Below are 21557 nucleotides of genomic sequence, written 5' to 3'. Positions count from 1 at the left end.
AGAGTGGGGGAATGACCCTATTTCATGGAAGGATTATAATGAAAAACCCCAAAATCGCACAAAAATCACAAAGTTTGAGAGAGGAATGAGGTTGAGTGTAAAAAAAACCCCAATAAATTTTTTGCTTATAAATGTGATCGGAGGAAGTAATTAACTTTAATTTTTTTAGGGAATAATTAAGTTTACCTTTTTTTTAAAAAAATATTGCAAGAAGATCTTGTTAGTCCTCTAAAAAGAAGAAGATCCGTTTAATTTTAAATTTTTGTTATCTTTAAATATTGAAAGAAGTGGACTTTGACCCTCTTTTATACCAAAAAAAAATTGAAAGAAGTAATTTTGTTTCTATGATAAAATAAACTTTATTCAAATGCTAAAATAAGAGTACAAACAAATTGAATACGAATTGAGAGATTCTCTATCTACGTTTTGAAAGTCAAATACATCATATTAATATGGGAAAAAGTCAAATACATCATATACATAGGAATTTCAGAAACAAAAAGTACATTGACAGCCCAAACTTTTAATTTTAACGGTTGCACTAAATTCTTTCACATCTAGCTCGTTTTTTTTTTTGAAGACATAAAAATAGAATATATTAACACTGACGGTGTGTGCTCCTCAGTACAAGGTGTACCGAAAAGACCACCTCAAAAAACAAGCTGTCATACAAAGTATATACACAAAAAACTGGTCAATCGATACCCAAACAAATCAAAGGGTCCGACCACCATCTCTGCAAACCATAAACAAACTTGGCATTATTAGCCTTCAGCCACCATAATGAATGAAATTTTACTTTATCTAGAAGCTTTAGTATAGGAGTTTCAACATTTTTAAATACTCTATTGTTACACCTTTCACATATAGCTCGTGATAAATAATAATGAAAGATCCACTAAATTTTCTTTGAAATGATTAATTAACCACATGTTGACAAGTCTTTTATAGAGCTGAGGGAATGTTGAACACGATGATAGCCACAATAAGTTTCTTACTCAAAATACGGTACCGATAAAAAAGTCACTTTCAAACATTTCAACAAACATGTTGAATACAAATTTAAAACAAATTAAAAATAACAATGAAACATTCGGAAAAAAAAACATAACAAGAAAATCCTAAAAACTAAAGCATAATTATAATTATTAGATTAGACAAACTGAAAGGTAATGGAGTGATCCAAAGACAAAACTGATACTCCCTTCGTCCCGGAATAACTGACCCATTTTCTAAAAAAAAGTGTCCCAAAATAACTGACCCATTTCAATTTTCAATACAACTTTCATCATTCCCAATACAATATAACACTAAATAATACTACTTTTATCATTCCCAATACAATATATTCCACTTTCCCCTTTATTTATACACTTTTCTTAATCTGTGTGAAAAATCAAAGTAGGTCAATTATACCGGGACGGAGGTAGTACGTTCTTTACCACAAATTATGTGTCACTTTAAACAAGAAGGTTTTATTAATTTTAATTAAGATGTTATTATATAATAAATATTAATTGGGAAATGTTAACGAGTGTCTTCGGGACACTCTTTAAACACTAAAAATGGTAAGGTTTTATGAAAATTTATGCATTTATTGCATTGGAAATTAACTTTTAAAGAAGAATTTTTTTATTAGGAATACTTAAAGAGTACCCGGAGCACTCGTTAACAAATTACTTTCTCAAGTTGTTTTTAATAATCATTTTTATTTATAAGGCACTTGTAAATTTTATACTACATAGTACTACTAAATCATATATTTATTGATGATGCAAAAAACACATGCTAGTAAATAAATGTCATAAATAAAATATAGTAAAAACAAATTTGCCGACAATAGAAAGCCATGGCCCACCACAGACTTTTGCAATGAATATGGTTCGTTCTTTACCACGCGTCTTGTATCTAACCCCTATATCCTTCCCTTTAACGGCGACGATTTTTCACAAAACTGATACGTCAATGCTCTATCATGATTTTTTCGTCAGAACTTCTGAGTTTTCTGACACTAATTAAAAGGACATTTTTACCCTCATAACGACCATTCCTTCATAACTTTCTTTCATTTTTTATGTCATAAATATATTTTTTCTACTTTTGGTGTAGGACAGTTATTACTTATTATTTTAATTTGAGTAGGGTTTAGTGGGATGTATTGTAAGGTGGACGTGGTGGTCCATCAAGAGAGAGCATGTCACCTACTCATCGTTAACAGATGGTAGTATAGTATCGAGACTTTGGAGTTTAACCCAACACAATTCTTAAATGGTACCATTGCATTTGCAACAATCATAGTCAAAATTCCACAATAAATGGTTGATAATCTATTCATGTTTATTATTAGCAAGTGGATATAGTATACCTTTCATACCAGGGCCGGCCCATAGCCCGTCGAGGCTGGGCTACGGCACCGGGCCTCAATTTTTTTGGGCCCAAAATACTTTTTTTTTATTTGTTAGGCGCTATATTAATTGTTATATATATTAAAAGCGTCACATTTACAAATGTATCACACTGCTTCAGTGGCGTGGGTGTCTGTGTATGAGGGTGTAGTCATGGGTTCAATTCCCACTAGGTTCTTCTTTTTTCCCACTAGGTTCTTTTTTTTAATAATTTTTTCTTCATGTGTCCTGTGTATTTTTTTTCCCACTAGGTTCTTCTTTTTTCCCACTAGGTTCTTTTTTTTAATAATTTTTTCTTCATGTGTCCTGTGTATTTTTTTTGGGGCCCAAAATTTAATTTTTTTTACATCCCTTAACAGATTAAAACCGGGCCAACAAATTTGTTGAGACGGCCCTGTTTCATACTCCCTCCGGTCCTATTTATAAGAGAAATTTTGGTCAACAAAAGTTAATGTATCTGGTTAAAAAATTGGACCATATACATCCACTTTTATTGACCTAAATGTCTCTTATAAATAGGACCGGAGGGAGTATTATTTTTAGTTAAATTCTTATTGCTCCACCCTATAAATTTTTCACTTTTGTTTCGCTTAGATTTTATAATCTGAAACTTAAAAACATATTTTAAATTATAGAATTCAAATCATGTCAATATATAAAAGACATTCATAACCTCTTTCGCTCATTTCTAAAGTAGTAAAGTCTCACTTTTTTGACCTAAAACCTCCCAAATTTAAATCTTTCTATATTGTGTCATATTTCAAGTTAAGTTGCTCAAATTCATGATAGTTGATACGTTTTCAACCACTAAACAAGAGGTTAATTAGTTCACATTTAATCAAATATTTGGTGTTAGATTTGCGTTTTTTCTTTCGAAATACTGGTTTCGCTCGGATTCTAAAAACCGAAAAGTTTTACTTAGCATTTCGGTCTTTTAAAACCTAAAATACATTCAAGGTTGCAAAAATGTTGATTTCTTTTTGAATTTGTAAACATTTTAGATGTGGAAACACAAATTGGCCGAATTTGAGTTACATGATGAGTATGACTGCTTCGACCAGGCAGGAGCGCACGAGGCAACATAGAGATGTATTGTGATATCATATACAATCTAGATATTAATATGAGTGTCACGATAGCGAAAACCTTATAGTAAGTGACCCAATATATATTAGATAGACTCTGATATCTTTATAAGCTTTGGAGTTCGATCTAACTCAACCTCAACCATTCAAAATGACATGTAAGGTAAGAACTACCTCCACTTATACTTCAATTGTGAAAAATATTAAACTGTTCAATTTTTTAAATAAAACAATTTAGATTCAATTTTTTAAAAATAACGACAACTACCTACTTTGCTATTCTTGAAATCACTTTTAAAGAAATTTTTGTGGTGAAACTTAAATAAAATTGTGACTAATGTAAAGGAATACAAAAAAATTATGCAAAACTTACAAGCGAGTTTCCAAAATTTTTGTAATTAATATTTTAAATACTATTAAATAAACAAGTATGTTTTCAAAAAAGTTAAATTAAAGCATAGACAACTGACTATAACTGAACTCCCTCAAAAAAAAAAAAAAACTGACTATAACTGAATCATAAGTGATTGAATCGTAGTAAGATCCCAAATATATAGTAATGTCATATCACATCCAATACAAAACCATTTAAAAGAAAAATCATATTCAAACAATAAAACTATCTACGTAGGTAAAGAATGGTACAAAATGACATGACTAGAATGTTGTTGTATTAGTAGAAAATATCCAAATGTGGAACTTTAATAAAATTGTGAATAATGTAGAAGAATACATAAAAATTATGCAAAAATTAAAAGTAAGTTTCTAAACAATTTTAATAAATATTTTAAATACTATTTAACTAAATAAGTTTCACAAAAAGTTAACTTAAAACATAGACGACTGACTGTAACCGAACCATAAACAATTGAATTATAGTAAGATCTTAAATATATTTTCATGTCATATCTCACGACTCATCCAATATGAGCCATTTAAAAAATTATATTAATACCATAAAACTATCTATATATGTGGATAAAGAATGGTGCAAATGAATGACATGACAAGAATGTTCTTCTATCCATAGAAAATATCCAAAATATGCAAAACTCAAAACGATATAAAATTACATACTTATGCACGTAAAAAGGTTTAGATGGATATTGAATAGAAAATCAACCTTTGTGTCGTGTGATTATATTATTTCTTAAAATCGGTAAAAAGAAAATATTATAGTTCCTAAAATATAATTTGTATAAATAGAAAATAGTGATATTATGAGATATAGAATATTGATATAACTGTCGATAAATCTTACCTCAACTGATAAAATACCAAATTGTTAGGTCAGACGTTATGATTGGGGTTTAGATCTCAACTTCTCTACTTGTGTATGTGGGTTTCCCATGACTATTGTCATTTGTCTATCTACAATTATTTTTACATAACTTGTGAAAAAAAATATCTCTTTGTGTAAATATTCTTGACACAATTGATTAGGAGTATCTTCGAGATGTAATTGTAGTGACAGACTTTTCACAAAAATGGATTATGCTGTGAAGAGATTGTTGATTATTTAGTTATTATCATTAATGGAGATCTAGTTGGTCCTATTAATCCTCGTAGCGGTCTTCATCAGGGAGACCCATTATCGCCATACACATTTATTCTTTGTTCAGAGGATCTCTCAATACTTATTTATCAGGTTAAGAGAAAATGAGATATTCATGGGACCAAAATTTGTAGGAATGCACCGATTATTTCTCATCTTCTTTGTGTAGATGAATATTTCTTATATTTCAAAGCAGGAGAAAACGAAGCTCTATAACAATGAAAAATATTTTATTCACTTATGAAGCACGTCACGATAAGCATCTATTTTCAAAAATAAAAATATATTGTAGTAGAGATGTTCGATAAGATGTCAAAATCTCCATTATAAATATTTTTGGTGTATAGAAAGTTTTGGGGATTAGAATGTACCTTGATTTTCCTTCTACGATTGGAAGAAGCAGAAAAGCTACTTTTATTAAGGATAAGTCTAGAAAAAAAATCAATTATTGGAGCAACAAAAATCTATCTCAACTAGATACGGAAATTCTTATTAAGTATCTTGCAAGCTATTCCGTCTTATATCATGAATATCTTTCTCATCCCTTCCTCTCTCTTGGCGATGAGAATGGGAAAAATGATGAGCTCATTTTGGTGGACGGGTCATAATAGAACATTACCAAATGGAATACATTGGATCTCTTGGAATAAAATATATATGCACAAGAATTATGATGGTTTGGGTTTAATTAGTAAGCAAGATTGGAGCTGGAAATTAGTGTCAGACCCAAGAAGCTAATTAGTCATGAGAATATTCAAAGCTAAACATTTCCCTAAAAGTGGCTCTCTTGAAGCAAGCATTGGTCACTATCAAAGTTATGTATGGAGGAGTATATAGAGTACAAAATTTGTGGTTCATGAAGGTGCGTTAAATGGAGTATTAGTTCCGGTTATAATATGGCTATTTGGTAGCAAAATTGTCTACATGACGGGTCCATGCATATTTAATTCAGCATCAAATTTGGATATGTCCTTCAATGACATCAGAGCTTCTGACTTCATGATGACTAATAGAGTGTTCAAAATCGAACCAACTCAATAAAAAAACCGCAAACCAAACAAATCCAAACCGCAAAAAACCGCACTTGGTTCGGATGAATTCGGATGACTTTTGCACTGAACCGCGCGGTTCGGTTCGGTTTGCGGTTTGCATCTCAGCAACCGAACCAAACCAAACCAAACCGCAAGAATAATGAATATTATTTAAATATGTACTGGTCCAATTACATAGCTCAAAAATAATCTCTTTTGATTCGGTTTTTCCATGGTTGCACCATCAGGTTCGATTATAATTCCTTTCCATCTCTTTCAATTCATTTCCAGTGATGAATTTGTTTTCTTTACTTCCCAATAATTTGTTTCATGCTTATGTTTCTTCTTAATTTTACCTATTTTGATATAAGTTTTACATAATATTTTATCATATAAACATTAAAATAAAATGTCCTATGTTTATTTTGTAACAAGTTGACAATATTAGAGTTAATGTAATAGTTTTTTATCTCGCGATAAACCGCACAAACCGAACCAATCCAAACCGCATTGGTTTGATTTGGTTTGGTTTGGATGACTTTTTAAAAATCAACCGAACCAAACCAAACCGCATGCTTTTTTATCTCGCGGTTTGGATGACTTTTTTGCTCAAAACCGAACCAAACCGCACCGCGAACACCCCTAATGACTAATATGAAAGCTTGTGATTTTGAAATGGTTCATGATCTACTAAGGGATGAAGCTTCCAAGAAGATTATCCAAAGTCCAAACTATACTCTCTGAATCAGTCTTGAAGATCAAGGTTGTGTGGAAACATGAGCAAAAAAATGGTGTATACTTGGTGTAAAATGTTTATCATTATTGTGTAGATGAAGCCATTGACACGGATTACCTTTGTGATGTTTATAAATGGCGTAACTAAAGTATAATGTGTCAAACCGATAGTAGATGTTGATGTAGGAGAAGATTTGAGTCTCCTTTCTTGCATTAGAAGTTGCAACGGGTTAATGTGGATATTGAACTAGATTCTAAATATGTGGTGGATAAGTTCAAAAGTAGAGAGCTAAACACCTCTAATTTAAGTGCAATTGTAAAAGACTGTAGACTTATTCACACTACTTACTCTAGAAACTCCTATGTTGGGCTTATTAAGAGATAAACTAATGAATTACTCACACTCTCGTAAAAGCAATCACATGCTTAACTAGTTTCCATATTTTCACCAATATATTTACATGTATTCATATTTTTGATTTTCTATTTCAATTGTTTATGACTTTTAATTTCCCTCATTTTAGTGTCAACTTTAATGATGTGTCTAAATCATGATATGACAGAACACATGTGAACATTATATCAATATGTGCTCTGCCCACGTCACCAACAACATAAACATGTCATTAAAATTGACTCTAAAATAAGATAAAAGATTAAGATTAACATTTTAAAAAATTGAAATAAAGGACAAAAAACTAAACTTGTAAAATATGATATCAAAACTTTATAAAGTGAAAATATGCCAAAAATACATTCAGGCATTTTCTTTTAAATCACAGCTATTTAGCAATATCTCATATAATAAAGGACAAAAAACTAAACTTTAAAATATGATATCAAAACTTTATAAAGTGAAAATATGCCAAAAATACATTCAGGCATTTTCTTTTAGATCACAGCTATCTCATATAATACCATCATATCATATCTTTATCTAAAATATATAAACAAATACTATATCACCTAAATGTTACAAAAACAAAGAGTATCTACCTTAATAAGATTTTTTAGCCAAAATAAAACCAGATAAGATTTTGTTTTGATAAAATCTACCTAAAAGAGTATAATTGACTGATTGTATAAGCCTTTAACTTTTATAATCTTTTATTAGGGTGTCATGCCGTACCACCATGTAATTATTTCAAATCTTTTTTGAAGGGGTAATTATTTCAATGTTGAACACAAGTTGAATTGTCAACTCCAAATCTTGTGACAACTATTCACAAAAAATAAAATAAAATCAAAAGTACATAGATCTCATAACCTGAGAATAAAATCTACGGTTGAATTGCTACCTAAGACCATTTACAATGGTTAACCCCATTCAACACCCTTCAACACCCACTTTTTCAATTCCCAACACTCCACATCATTTTCTCTCTCTTAATTCAACACTCATTCAACTTTAATCTCTCCAATGGTTTTTTTCATTCAACACTCTACCCCACCACCTTTTATTTCTTATTCTTATTTAATTTTATATTTTTGTTTTTATAATTACATAAAATTACAATTATCAATTATAATTAAATTAAATAAAGAAAAACTGAAAAATATTTGAAATTTTTTTATTTAAATAATTTATTTTTATTTTCACTAAAAAGAAGGTTAAAACTTCACTTAGTTTACTAATAGAAATATATAATAAGAAGAAGATAGTGAAAAACTTGGTATTTTTTTTTTGTCCAAATGAAATGAACCAAGTCTCTATTTATAGAGAAAAAAAAATCATGAATTTTGATATATATATTTTTTTTTTTAAAATTATTTTTCAACAAAATAATTGATGTACAATTATTAAAATTATAACAATCTGGGCAACCAATCAAGTAGCTACATGTGTCCCTTATAATTCCAAAATTCTTCTTCTCTCTCCATCCTCTGTTTCCAACGCGCGCTGTCTCCTTGTTTGCCACACTCTCCAATTTCGGACCACTTAGAACGTGACACGTGGCATATCGGCAGCTTTCAATTGTGTTGAATGTATTCAACACCTCTCTCATCCATGTCATGCTTGCAGCACATTAAACACTCCCATTGGCCTGGTTTTGCTTGTTGAATGTCAGATTCAACTCCCCCATTGCACATAGTCTAACATCATTGGCATCTACTTTTCAGGCCATTTAAATTTTCATAATCAGTCCAAAACATGCGAAATTAAAAATAATTAAATTAAATTATATTAATGACAAGAAATCTAATATCATAGATAATGAATCTTTTTAACTTAATTAAATCTTCTAAATTTGAATTCAGTTATAAAATGTAACATTTAAATATCTTTTAAGAGAATTGAATTTAACTCTTAAAATACAACAACGCTAAAGTTTTTGATGGAAAATTTTACCGTCTATTATAATCATACTTAATTAATTCGATGAATTATTCTGTACGGTTAAAAAAACAAAAAAAAAAACAAAAAATCAAAGATATAAATATTAGAGATTGCAACCCACGCGCCACATATAACAGTAATAAATCTTGTCTCACGTAAACACACTGATGAGTTGCCACGTGGAGGGTAAAAGCGGTACAAAAAATTTAATGTTCGTACACGCGCGTAAGAACCTTACTTTATTAATGTTTTTTGTTGTTGTTAATGTTATTGTCGGGTTTCACATTCAAAGATCCAAAATGTTGCAAAGTTTGCAGAATTTTCCATCCAATTGGAATATTATTATTATATAATCTTTTTTCCATAGATTTCACATTGAACAACAAAATTCTTCTCAATTTTATCTCTCTGATTCTCTCTCTTTTTTTATTATTTATATTTTAATTTTCATTGGAATTTTTTTTTTACCTTTTTAACATCTAGGTGAGTTAATTTCAGTGTTCTTAACTGATTTCATCTTAAAAGCTTAAAGGGTCATCAGGGTTTGATTGAAAACTAAATTTTTTTTATCTTTCTATTTTAACGCTATTCAGATGCCAGAAAATAGACAAGTTTTCAAGAATGCTGGTTCTAATCCATCTGGTGATAACATTGAAGGTAATTCAATGAATGATTGATTTTTCTTTGAATTTTTTCATGTTTTGTGTTATGATTTGTTGTTTATGTTGTTTTTCTTGTTCTGATCATCATTGTTTTGGTTGGAAATATTTTGTTTTCATTGATGATGATTATGATGATGATGATGATGATGATGTGTTTCTATTTTTGGTAGAATGAATTTGATTTGAATGATTTCTATTTTTGTTTTGTTTATGATTGATTCATGCAATGTTGTTGTATTGTGTGAGGTTTGATGATTTTTTTTGAAACTATGAGTTAACTTGTGTGAGTGAAAAAGGTTGCATCAATAGAAAATTATTATTATATTATGATTCCATGTTTACTTGCATAGAATCAAGTGTTATTATACTTGATCGCACATGGTTTTACAAAATTTGTGTACTTTGCTTTATGATGCAATAAAGGGTCGTAATCGTAATCTGCGTATTTTGATTTCAAATTCTTTATGATAGCTTTGAATTTTTGATCCAGTTTAATTGTATTGGACTGTGAGTGTGGTAATTTGTGTTATTACTGCTTGAATTTGTTGGAATGTTTGTTGAGAGATTGTGCAAGATTTGTCTGATTCCTTTGTGATTCGTATTGCAGAAGCTATTCGGCGTTTGAAAATCAATAGTACTCGAGACAGAGATGCTGTGCCTCAATCAATGCCTTATCCGGATCGACCTGGTGAACCTGACTGCGTATATTATTTGAGGACTGGAATGTGTGGTTACGGGAGTAACTGCCGCTATAATCACCCTGCTAACATTTCACCTGTAATGGACCTCTTTCTTTTGTTTCCTTTTCATGATTTTTCTTCTGAATAGATATGAAACAGTTTTCTAAGTCAAATATTTTATGAACATGTAGTCTGTGGAATTGTAATCTTGTTAAATTTTCTCATTGGTTTTATAATATGTAATTTAGGTAAAAGTTTCTCATACTTTATTAGATTTCAGGTTACTCAATATGGTGAAGAACTTCCTGAGAGAGTTGGGCAACCTGATTGTGAGGTATGTTTATTTTTGGTTGCTAAAAATTGTTATCATTTTTCTTTCCCTCGTTTTGAACGGTGCTTCATGAAATCGAATGTGGATGTGGTTTATGCAAGAACTTTTTAAGAGTGAATTCAAGAATAGGCTTTTTTTTTTTCCTTGAATAAATTCACTTTTTACATATGATATTTACTATTTTCCTCGGACAGAAGTCTTAGTTTCCTTTTGCACTTAATTTTTGTCCTTTTGTGGTCTCTTATTTCCATTCAACCCCTTCAATAATAGGTTTCGCCTGTTTGAAATACTTGCTAATTCTTGCATGAGCACAAAATGTCTGTAGGCACCAAGACTATGCTCATACAAGGCTCTGAAATATTTAGCCTAGGGACATGTTCATTGTTAGAACACCAATAAATGAAAAGGGAAGAAACTGATGTAGGTCGTAGGATACGGAATGAGGACAAAAAAACGAATAAGTTATCCTGCCAATGTGGAAAATCGTCTTTTGCTTCCTTCCAAACATTTATTAGATTTTTGTTTTGATGGACGTTATAGTGTTTGTCCTGTAGAATTTATTTACTAGATCTCTCTATGACAATAATGGCAAAGTTTCATTAGATGCTAGCCATGACATAATTTAAGAAGAAGAGGAAATAATATCAAGTTCAGGAAATGAATAAAATCTGTAGATTTTGTGCATTGTTTGTTAATGTTAAATATTAGATATTTCATCGTTATTCCAGTGCAATGAAACTTGTTGGTGGCATATTACCTATAATTAACTTAATTAAGAGTTTATGGCTTAAGCACTTACGATATAAGTACTTATGAATAAGCCACTTCTATAACAAAAAGATAAAACAAAGTCAAACTGTTTTCATAAGTTATCCTGGAGAGCTTATGGAAATAAGATGAAAAGATCTTCAGGGCATGCCATAAGCCGTTTCCATAAGCTATTCCAAACAGAATTTAATATTAGTAACTTGTGATCTTGTTTGAAATATGTGTTGCAGTATTTTCTTAAGACAGGAACATGTAAGTATGGATCGACATGTAAATATCATCATCCCAAAGACAGGAGAGGTGCTGCACCCGTTGTCTTCAATACTTTAGGTCTTCCCATGCGTCAGGTTTGTACATCCCTTTGAACCAAGTGCTTTATTTTTTCCACAAAGTTTACTCTTCTAATGGAAGATGTTGAAGCAGTTGCGTTTTTCAATAATCTACAATTGTTGCTTTTAGGAAGAAAAATCATGTCCCTATTACATGAGAACTGGGTCTTGCAAGTTTGGAGTTGCATGCAAGTTTCATCATCCACAACAGGCAGCTTCCTTTGGAGGAGCTTATCCAGTGGCGGCGTCCCCTCCCTCCACAACTGTTACTTCATCAGGTTTTCCATATGCTGGTGGGTTTCCTGCATGGTCAATGCCGAGAATGTCATATTTATCTGGACAGGCCATTCAATCTTATGTGCCTCCTTTTTTGCCTTCTTCACAAGGCATTATGCCTGCGCTGAGCTGGAGCAACTACATGGTTAGTTAAAAACTGTTGAATGTCGTGTTTATATTTACAGTTACTGTGTTATTGAATGATCACACACATATACTGATTAACCTGGTATGGTTTAAAAACTGTCAAATATATTAGCTAAACGAATACATGAAGGTTAGAAATTAGAAAATCTTGTTACCATTTTTACTACTAGATGTCGCACACATTGCATGATTGACAATACTTTTGTTTCATTGATTTCCAATCACATTCGGCGCTCAAATACCGATTAACATCCAAAACAGAACCAGTCTTTTCTTGTTTAGGAAATATTCCTAGCCTTTTAGGATGTTTGGCTATGTTTGATTATGTTAGATTTCGTAACTACATGCATTCAGTGGTTACTGGTTACTTACTTTTTGCTGATTCAACTAAGATGTTCTGTTTTTGACTGCTATTTTATTTGTCGAAAAAGGGAAGTATTAACCCTGCAATGCCTACTGGTTTTATTGGATCTAATCTTGTCTACGACTACATGAATCCGGCGGGAGAGACACTTTCTGGTGGACAGGTAATGAATTCATCTCTTCCAGATAGACCTGAGCAACCAGACTGTAAATACTTTATGAGCACCGGAACATGCAAATATGGATCTGATTGCAAGTTCCACCACCCTAAAGAAAGGATAGCACAAACATTATCAATTAATCCACTTGGTCTTCCTATGAGACCTGTAAGTGCATTTTCTTCTTAATGCTTAGGGTCCATTTGTTCCAACTTTTTATTGTGAAAAAAAATCATTTTTTTAAATAAACAATTTTAGAAGTTTTCATGCATTTGTTATTTAAACAAAATGAGAATCTGAAAAAAATCTCCAAAAAATAATCTATAAACTATTGAATATCATTTTTTGTTACTTTGAAATATTTGTAAATATTATCCTCCCTAATATTTTAAGATACTTTTATAATAAGTTATCAAATTAATTTGATTTTCTGATTCCTATGTTGGTTGTCTGCAGGGAAATGCTATATGCTCTTATTACAGAATCTATGGAGTATGCAAGTTTGGTCCAACATGCAAATTTGATCATCCAGTTGTGGCTATCTCTCAGAACTACGGCTTGCCCTCGCCTACTCTATCAGTATTCGATGCATCTCTCCTTACTAATCCAAGAAGGCTTTCAACTGTCCAACCAACCGAGACATCTCCATCGAAACAATCAACTGACAAGCTTCAACAATCTGATACAAAAGCTGCTACCGAAGATTCATCTAAACAAGCTGACAGTACATCAACTTCTCGCACACCTTCGACCGAGTCTTTACAGGAATAAACTGCTTGAAGTTTTATTTTTCTTTTTGGACCTTTTTTTTTTCTTTCTTTTTTCGGAGAAATATATTATACATACCATCTATTCCCCCTTTTGATCTGCAATTCTGCAGGGTTGGATAGTTTGTTCAATGGTTGTTGTGACAATCATGAGCTTGTGGGGGATAGAGGGCATTTTTTTTGTGGTGAATAAAATGCAAGTAGAAAGTTTGTGACTTTCTTTTCCCCTTTTATCTCTTGGGGTCAATTTGGTACATACACCTACAAATACTGAGTGAAATTCTCAAGTATGTAACAATTCTTGCATGAATAGAGTTTCTATTGGCTACAATCAATCAAAATATCAAGATACATTAAAATTAAAAAGGAATCAAAACTTGCATGAGTTTTTTTTAGTATTATCATAAGCTTTTGCATGAATTATTCTTCTATATATATGTGGAAGAAAAGCATAACACTGAATTTTGTACCCTATTATCTTTTCCTTTTTCTTTTCCCTCATTATAATACCTTAGCAAAATATTTTAACTAGAGATAAAGGAGAAAAAACTTAACACTGAGTTTATAGACATAATCCCCATTTACAAAAAGCAAAGGAGTCCCAGAACAAAGCTACTAGAAAACCATGTTAGTTTCAAGAAGAATCCAAAACATAAAGGTTCAAGTTCTGCTACAGAAGTTGATAATGGTCTTGGTAATATTTGTCCATTCAACTTCATCAAGGTTTAAGTTCTGATGCTAAAAGTTGCTTTAACGCCTTATTATAGCCAGCTTTGTACTGCAAAGAAATTTGATCTTTCAATTCTTCAATTTCAGCCTTCAGTTGATTCTTTTCAAAGCATGATTCCTTGAGAGTTTTCTTCAATTTATTCCGTTCATCTTTAAGACGAATCATCAACTTTTTCAACTTAGCAATCTCTCCAACCAAAGCTTTGTATTCCTTTTCAAAATCGCCAAACATTTTCCCAATGATACGAAGAAGCAAAGTCGTGCGAATGCAATCCGCTAGGTTAGTTTGTAGTGCTCTTTGTAATCCCAGCTCCTTAGCTTTTTCATGATGCATTTCCTTACCGAAATGCTTATCAATAAGATCTCCAAGTGGAAAACCGACATCCCAGATTAATGCGTCATCACCATCACCACTACCATTGATCTCAGTAAAAAATGATGTCCACATTTCATCTACATCTACGCCTTTAGAAGAACTAGGCTGGCTCCTATTAGGAAATTGCACAGGAGATGCACTTGAAACCTTCAGTCGAATGCGTTTCTTGAGGGGTTTAATCGGGGAATTATTGGTCGTAGCTTCCTGTGGAGAGTTCCTTATAGGATCATCCATTCTCTTACATTCACAAACACCGTGGTTGTTCTTCAAAAACAAATTGAAAGGCAAGTTAGAAGTGCAAAGCAAAAGACATAAAATTAATTATGTAGGAATATAAGAAGTACAAAGCAAAAACCATCAATGTTCAACAAACAAATTCTAACCATTTCCATGGTACGTTATGCATACCACCAACAAGGAATTAAAAGGGTACACAAAAATTATAGATGACTTTAAATTGAAAGCATATTTCCTCCTTTGACTGAAGCATTCTTCATGATTCATTTGCAATATATAACACACAGGAATTACTCACTACAACTCTACAAGATGATTTTAATTAAATTCCTCAACTGCTTGTTAATAAAGGATTTAAACCTTATTAGAAATATTGAGTTAATTAAAACTTAGTTAGTCAGAGTTTGTTATTAGGTAGTTAGTTAGTTTGATTTCTCACGAGCTATCTATATAGAACTTAAAATTAAATTCTGTTGCTGACAGAAGGCATAGCGATTTCAAGACAGTCCACAAAATGAGACCAATTTAGTCTATACATAATGTTCCTTACTTTGGGATGTTAATTATAAGCAGGTCTGGAAATAGGTCCCGCCGTTTAGTGTATTGGTATGCAATTGACCATGTTTTGACCATATTTTTTTTACACAAGAGGCTGTTTCCAAAACTTGAACCTGTGACCTACAATACCGGTAAACGACGATACAACTATAAAAAATCCTCAACTATAAAAAGTATCAATTAATACTCATATAATAACATAGATTATAATAGAAAGAAAAGAAAAAAGGTAACAATAAAGTAAAGGAAACAAATTCAACAAACATGTGGATCCACTAATATATTATACCGAAAATGTGTGTGCCTTAACGCTATACATTTGGTCTTGTGACCAAACGTGTAGTGTTTAGGCTCTTTGTGAATGTTCTTAAGCACTATACATTTGGTCTTGCGAGCATGCAAGAAAAACTCAACTCACACATTGGTCCATGTCATCTAACTACTCCCACACCTAATTTTACACTCACATATTAAACCTCAATTTATTTAATAAATAAAAACGAGCAAGTCCTTTACTTGAATAATAAATAAACCTCAACTATTCATCTTTCCTTTCTAATAAGCCAGTAAAACGTTTGGTGGAATTGCATGCATTGATCTTTAGAGAATAAATGCATAATTTCATTAGTACACATGCATGCAAGCTATCAACTCCAGAACAAGCACATGCAAGCACATATATAGCTCTAATTTGAGAAGATCTTCTCACATCAAAACTAGAAATCTAAGACACGACTAACCAAACTTGAGGGAGAAGATGATGCTTTCAAAAAACTTCACCTTAGCCTCTTTGGTTTTCTGTTTTTGACTTTTTTCTCTTCTTTTTCTTTTTGCAAAGCTCTCTCTATTTCAAGCTGAGCATTAGGTTGTAGTGTGTATCTTTCTTTATCTTCCAGAGAGACATTGTAGAATGAAAGTGGAATATGTTAGCTGATATTTTTCCCTTTTTACCCTCAAAAGTATAATGCAATACCTACCCAGGCTTCTAGTTCTACTTAAGTCATGGATTCTCTAATCTCTATCACATATGATTGTAGAGTAGTCTAGAATATAATTTATATTTTGGAGTTCAAAATTTCAAATTCAATAATTTATATTACAATCCTCCAAAAAAATAATAATTATATTACATCCAAATGCTTATTGATTGTCTAATTTGTGCATAAAAAGAGTGGAAGTTTGGGCAATAGTTAAAATATTGGCTTAATTCTACTCCAAGCAAAGTCACGTAGTCCAACAGGTGTTCAATTGCAAAACGACCACTTAAATGGTTCACATTAGAACTTATCCGCTGTCAAATTAAATGTTATTTTTGTCTTTTAATTTAACCGTTTATTTAAGAGATGGGAAAAATTTAAATGAATCCATCAAAATTAATAAAATTTATTGATTGTCATGTTATGTATAAAATTTATGGAACAGATGAGTACCAGATAAAAATAATTTAGGAGATGTCAAAAGATATCCAATCAATCTTAAAAAAAAATGATATCCCACCATTCATTTTAAGTAATTACATTATTAATTTATAGAGACTTTTTTTTGGATATTATGTTCGATAGAAAGATAAATAAAGTGTGACAAAAAATTATCTGACTCATGAATTCAACTCGAACTCTTTAGAGTGATTGGTCATTTTGTTAAACTCATTGATTAATTCATGGAAATTTGTTGCAAAAGTAGAACTTTATGCTAAAAATATCGACACCAGTTCCAAAGGGGGCTGTTTGATTGCCTGCATGATGTCATTTTTGTATTAGCTCTATCTGATCGTTAAAAAGAAAAAAAGAAAGAGAAAAAAAAAGTTCCAAAGGGGCATCAATAGCATAGTATCCACGCCTCTTTAGAAATCAATAATCTAGAGAATTTTATTTCAATAAATAAATAAAATATAAATGATTCTCTATAAACAATACACTTTTATTTGTCATATACATACCAACAATGTTTTTTTTTTTTTTAAGGTATAAAAGAAAACAATGTTTTCTTTTATGAGTAAAAGTTTAGGTGAGTTTGGGTTTAGATGGCTCACTAAGATTAGAGTATATCTCAGAGCGCTAATGTATCATCCACTAAAGAGATATTTTTATTCGTAGAAAGAGTTGAACCCACAATCTTACTTATGAATCAACTCCTTACCAATTGAACCAAATTTCATTAGTTAAATAGCAAATCGATTATTAAGATGGTACTAACATCTCAAATATAATCTGGAATACCACGAGTAACAGGTTTCGTATTCAAAATTTACAACAACTTTTGTTCAAAATCAAACACATGACTTAATTGAAGCCATACACTTAATGGTATGAATTATTATTCTTATTCATCTTTTCTAAAAATAAATCATAACTTGGTAAAAAGAAAAATTCAACCATAATAATTATTCTTGGCATTCTTTAAAAAAAAAGTAAAATGTCAAATGTATTTGGTCCATGTTCAAACTAAATACATTTGACATTCTGATTATACTTAAAATCAGGGAAAGTATGATGACAACTTTCAAAACCTCAAGCATTACACATTTTTAACCCTTTTATATCAACGAATTTTTTCTTCTTCATATGTTCTATCCTTCATAGATATGTTGTTGTTTGAGATTTCCAGACACTAAATTGTGGACATTTTAATAATAGTCTATGATGATTTGATTCAACCTATGCTTTTTAAATGAAAATATAATTTCTACATTGTTATGAGAGAATAAATCATTAACAATGATAACTAAAACATTGAAGTATTTGGACATGAATTATTCAACAATCACAAACCATTAAGTTTAGGACCTTTTCATAACTTGACTTAAGGGAGTGCATTTCCTAATTATATTCAGTTAAACTTTATCCAATTTCCATACACCGTAAACAATAGTAATTTGAAACTTAAGAGCAGCAGGAATTAAAGGCTTTATATTTTTATAAATAACATAAACAAAGTTTGATTCGATTATCGTATCTATTGATGAGTTTTTTCCATGTTAATGTCAAAAGAACCGACTATACACCAAAGTTCAAACAAAGTCTAAAAGGTTAATTGAAAAACTAAATTGTAAATCAAGATCTGAAACATCATTAATGACCCGATATATTTTCAAATCTTACTATAAATTGTATGATACATGGTGAAATAATTCAAGATTCAAGTTGTGATCCATCTCCAAAATGCGCACAACAATTTACAGCAATTGAATGCAGTCAAAAAAACTCTTCCATCAATCTAAGACATTCAACATCTGCAGGATCCAAAAACGACCATGCTCATTTATGCTAATTATGAGTTTGTGATCTCATGTAACCACCGCGAGGTTGTTATTTTCCAAAACATGATTAACCACAATGGTCTCATGTATCGATTATGCCCATTTATCTTCAATAAATCAATCAATTTTGGGTTTAATTTATGGGTTATTTGATATGAAGCTACTACTCAAACTCATTGTAAAAAATACACTTAGTAGAAAACCAAGAATGGTTGTAAGATGAGAGTGAGGGGGAGTGGGTTGGTGGCGGGAGAGAAAACCAAGAATGATGTTATTTTGGGAGGAGAGGTATTCACCGTCAAGACAAAAACCTTAGTAGAAAATTCATGGTGCAAGGACCAAGTTTCCCATGGTGAGAAAAGAAAAGCGAAAGAAAACATGATAGTATAATGGTGGAAAAAAAATTGTGTTTCAAAAATTGGAAGATAAGGGCATGGTATTTATAAGACAAGATTTAGAGCAAGATACAAGTTACGAGGTTAAATGCATTTATTATTATTCACCGACCAAATCAAAAGAACGGTCAAAGTTGTTTTTTTTTTTGTAAAAAAAAAACATAATAGTGTGTAATTCAAAGTATGTTTCACCAATCAAAGTTATTTAGTATAATTAAAATAAAATAAAATATTTTTTTTTTGAAATTGTTCAAAAAAAAAAAATTATTTTCATAAAGAAACAATTGCTTGTAATTATTCTATTTTTATAGCTTCTCAAATAAATAAACCTTATAATAAAATATATTTACAAACACTAGATTCACTAGCATCATGTAAGATTAGTTTCTGAGTAAAATCTGATAAACTATGGCAAGATTTCTTGCTTTATTGCTTTCTTCTCCCTATTTTAACAGGAGTTAAGTATTCCACAAGAAAGAGAAGAAAAAAAGAAGATATTATATTTTGAGACAATTTTGACATCAAAATTTGATAATAATAGTTTATATGGTTAATACTTAAAACAATTCAAATATTGTTATTAATCATGCTCAGTAATTGGTTGATGCTTTCTTCATTAATCTTTCGCTCAACACAATTAATAACGATTCTAAGTATTATTAACCATGTCCTTCAAAAAAAAAAGTATTATTAACCATGATTTTCAAGTTTATCTTTAAACACAATGAAAATCATATATTACAATTTGATGATTAATGGATATATTTATGTATATTTGAATGTCTAAAATTTGCGTTTCAGGTAGTTCAAAATCGTAGTTAGTTGTGTTTATTTGATCGTTAGTGAGCTGATACACTTTGTTATATTTATTACTCCCTCCGTTTCAAAATGAGTGTCGTTTTAGCCAAAAAATTTGTTTCAAAATGAGTGTCGCTTTCAGTTTCCAATGCAATAATAACTTTTTCTTTTCAATTGTACCCTCCAATTAATACTCTACACACTACTTCCAAAGTATTACTTTTAAAACTAACCAATAGTTAATAAGGATAATTTGGTAAAATAACCATTCTCTTTCTCTTAATCATTGCATTTCTTAATATGTGTGTAAACACCTAAAACGACACTCATTTTGAAACGGAGGGAGTAACAATCTATTTAAACTGTGTTAACCATCTACATTTTTGCCAAATACCGATGGAAATGTCAACGAAGCATGGACTCCGACACGAACACCTGACACGACACTGATACAGACACGTCGACACCGCTAATGTAAAAAATATAGGACACCGACACCGCTACATATATGTTATTTTATTTAAAGTTGGTCTAAAATGAAAATTAAAATACATATATAAACATCTAACTTCAGCAATTTATTTAATTAGAAAAAGTTCTACAACAAGATATTATAATATTTGACCTTTTTATTTATTCATCTACTATCAAAAAAGTTAAAAATGATATAATCAATTGTAATGTATATATGGTGTGTGGAAGCAAGAGAGAAAAAAATTATTTTAGATATTTGTCTTAGTTGTCCGACACGACTCGTATGAGTGTTATATAGGTGTCGGACACCGATCGTAGGAGTGTCGAAGTAAAGAAAAAAAGTAATTATTTAGGACACCGGTTCGACACGTGTCATACGAGTGTCATAGGAGTGTCGGACACCGACGCGTGTCGGACACCGCGACAGGCCTAGTCGTAGAGGTGTCCGTGCTTCATATACAGTTAACAAATAATACCACATTCAGATATAACCAAAAGGAATTGACAAACAAGACTCTCGCGAAAAGAATTACGGCGATGATCAATCCTTCTGGGATTGCGTCGAGGCTCAATTAGAGAACCCAACGAGAGAAGACTGTTATGGGAAAATATGAAAAGATAAATTCTCATTTTTCATAGATGAATTAACATGTACAAGAGGTATATATAGGCTTACATAGAACCTAATGACATGCTAATCTCTGTTATTAAGAAGCTAAACACAATTACTTGGATCTCAAGTAATGTCACTAACTAACTCTACTTTATTTCCTTCATTCTCTAATAAAGACAGAGAATGCGACGGTGAGCTGGGCGCAATGGTTTTGGGAGAGAGATAGTTGTTGTTCACAGTCGGACTAGTACTCACATTAGGAGAAAGAGAACGAATTAGATCATGCAAGTGATGTGGATGAAGAAAGACGGAATCCTACCCAATGGAGATGAGGCCGGAAGGATGGTCGACAACAGAAAGGGTGGCCGGCAAAGTCAGTTTTATTGTATCTTCAGTTTCATGTGTTTTATAGCGAAAGTGTTTACAGAAAACATTCTTTTTCCTCTCATGCACAATATTAAGCACATTCATAGAAAACAAAATATAAG

At 31.2% G+C, this 21557-nt stretch overlaps 2 protein-coding genes across 2 annotated transcripts; one reads left to right on the top strand and one right to left on the bottom strand.

The window, feature by feature from the left end:
• Positions 1–9418: 9418 nt before the first annotated feature.
• On the top strand, positions 9419–13971 carry LOC146924348 (Zinc finger C-x8-C-x5-C-x3-H type family protein). The gene is made up of 8 exons (XM_085709383.1): positions 9419–9632; positions 9743–9806; positions 10419–10588; positions 10772–10825; positions 11821–11937; positions 12050–12340; positions 12774–13031; positions 13320–13971. Exons 2-8 carry the CDS (start codon positions 9743–9745, stop codon positions 13632–13634), a joined length of 1269 nt encoding a protein of 422 aa, XP_085565509.1. The 5' UTR covers positions 9419–9632; the 3' UTR covers positions 13635–13971.
• Positions 13972–14208: 237 nt separating this feature from the next.
• Positions 14209–15075, bottom strand: LOC146924347 (uncharacterized). Its single transcript, XM_085709384.1, has one exon. The coding sequence runs from the start codon at positions 14967–14969 to the stop codon at positions 14349–14351; it is 621 nt and encodes a 206-aa protein (XP_085565510.1). The 5' UTR covers positions 14970–15075; the 3' UTR covers positions 14209–14348.
• Between the last annotated feature and the right edge of the window lie 6482 nt (positions 15076–21557).

The sequence above is a fragment of the Medicago sativa genome, chromosome 5, assembly GCF_051527215.1.
Source record: "Medicago sativa cultivar Bolivia chromosome 5, Bolivia_mono, whole genome shotgun sequence".
Classification (NCBI taxonomy): domain Eukaryota; kingdom Viridiplantae; phylum Streptophyta; class Magnoliopsida; order Fabales; family Fabaceae; genus Medicago; species Medicago sativa.
Note: the sequence above shows the minus strand (reverse complement) of the source record. Positions and strands in the feature narration are given on the sequence as shown.

Coding starts and splice junctions, on each gene's coding strand:
- LOC146924348 (XM_085709383.1), top strand. CDS start 9,743: ATGCCAGAAAATAGACAAGTTTTCAAGAATGCTGGTTCTAATCCATCT. Junction 10,826..11,820: donor TTGGGCAACCTGATTGTGAG/GTATGTTTATTT, acceptor TATGTGTTGCAG/TATTTTCTTAAGACAGGAAC. Junction 13,032..13,319: donor TTGGTCTTCCTATGAGACCT/GTAAGTGCATTT, acceptor GGTTGTCTGCAG/GGAAATGCTATATGCTCTTA.
- LOC146924347 (XM_085709384.1), bottom strand. CDS start 14,969: ATGGATGATCCTATAAGGAACTCTCCACAGGAAGCTACGACCAATAAT.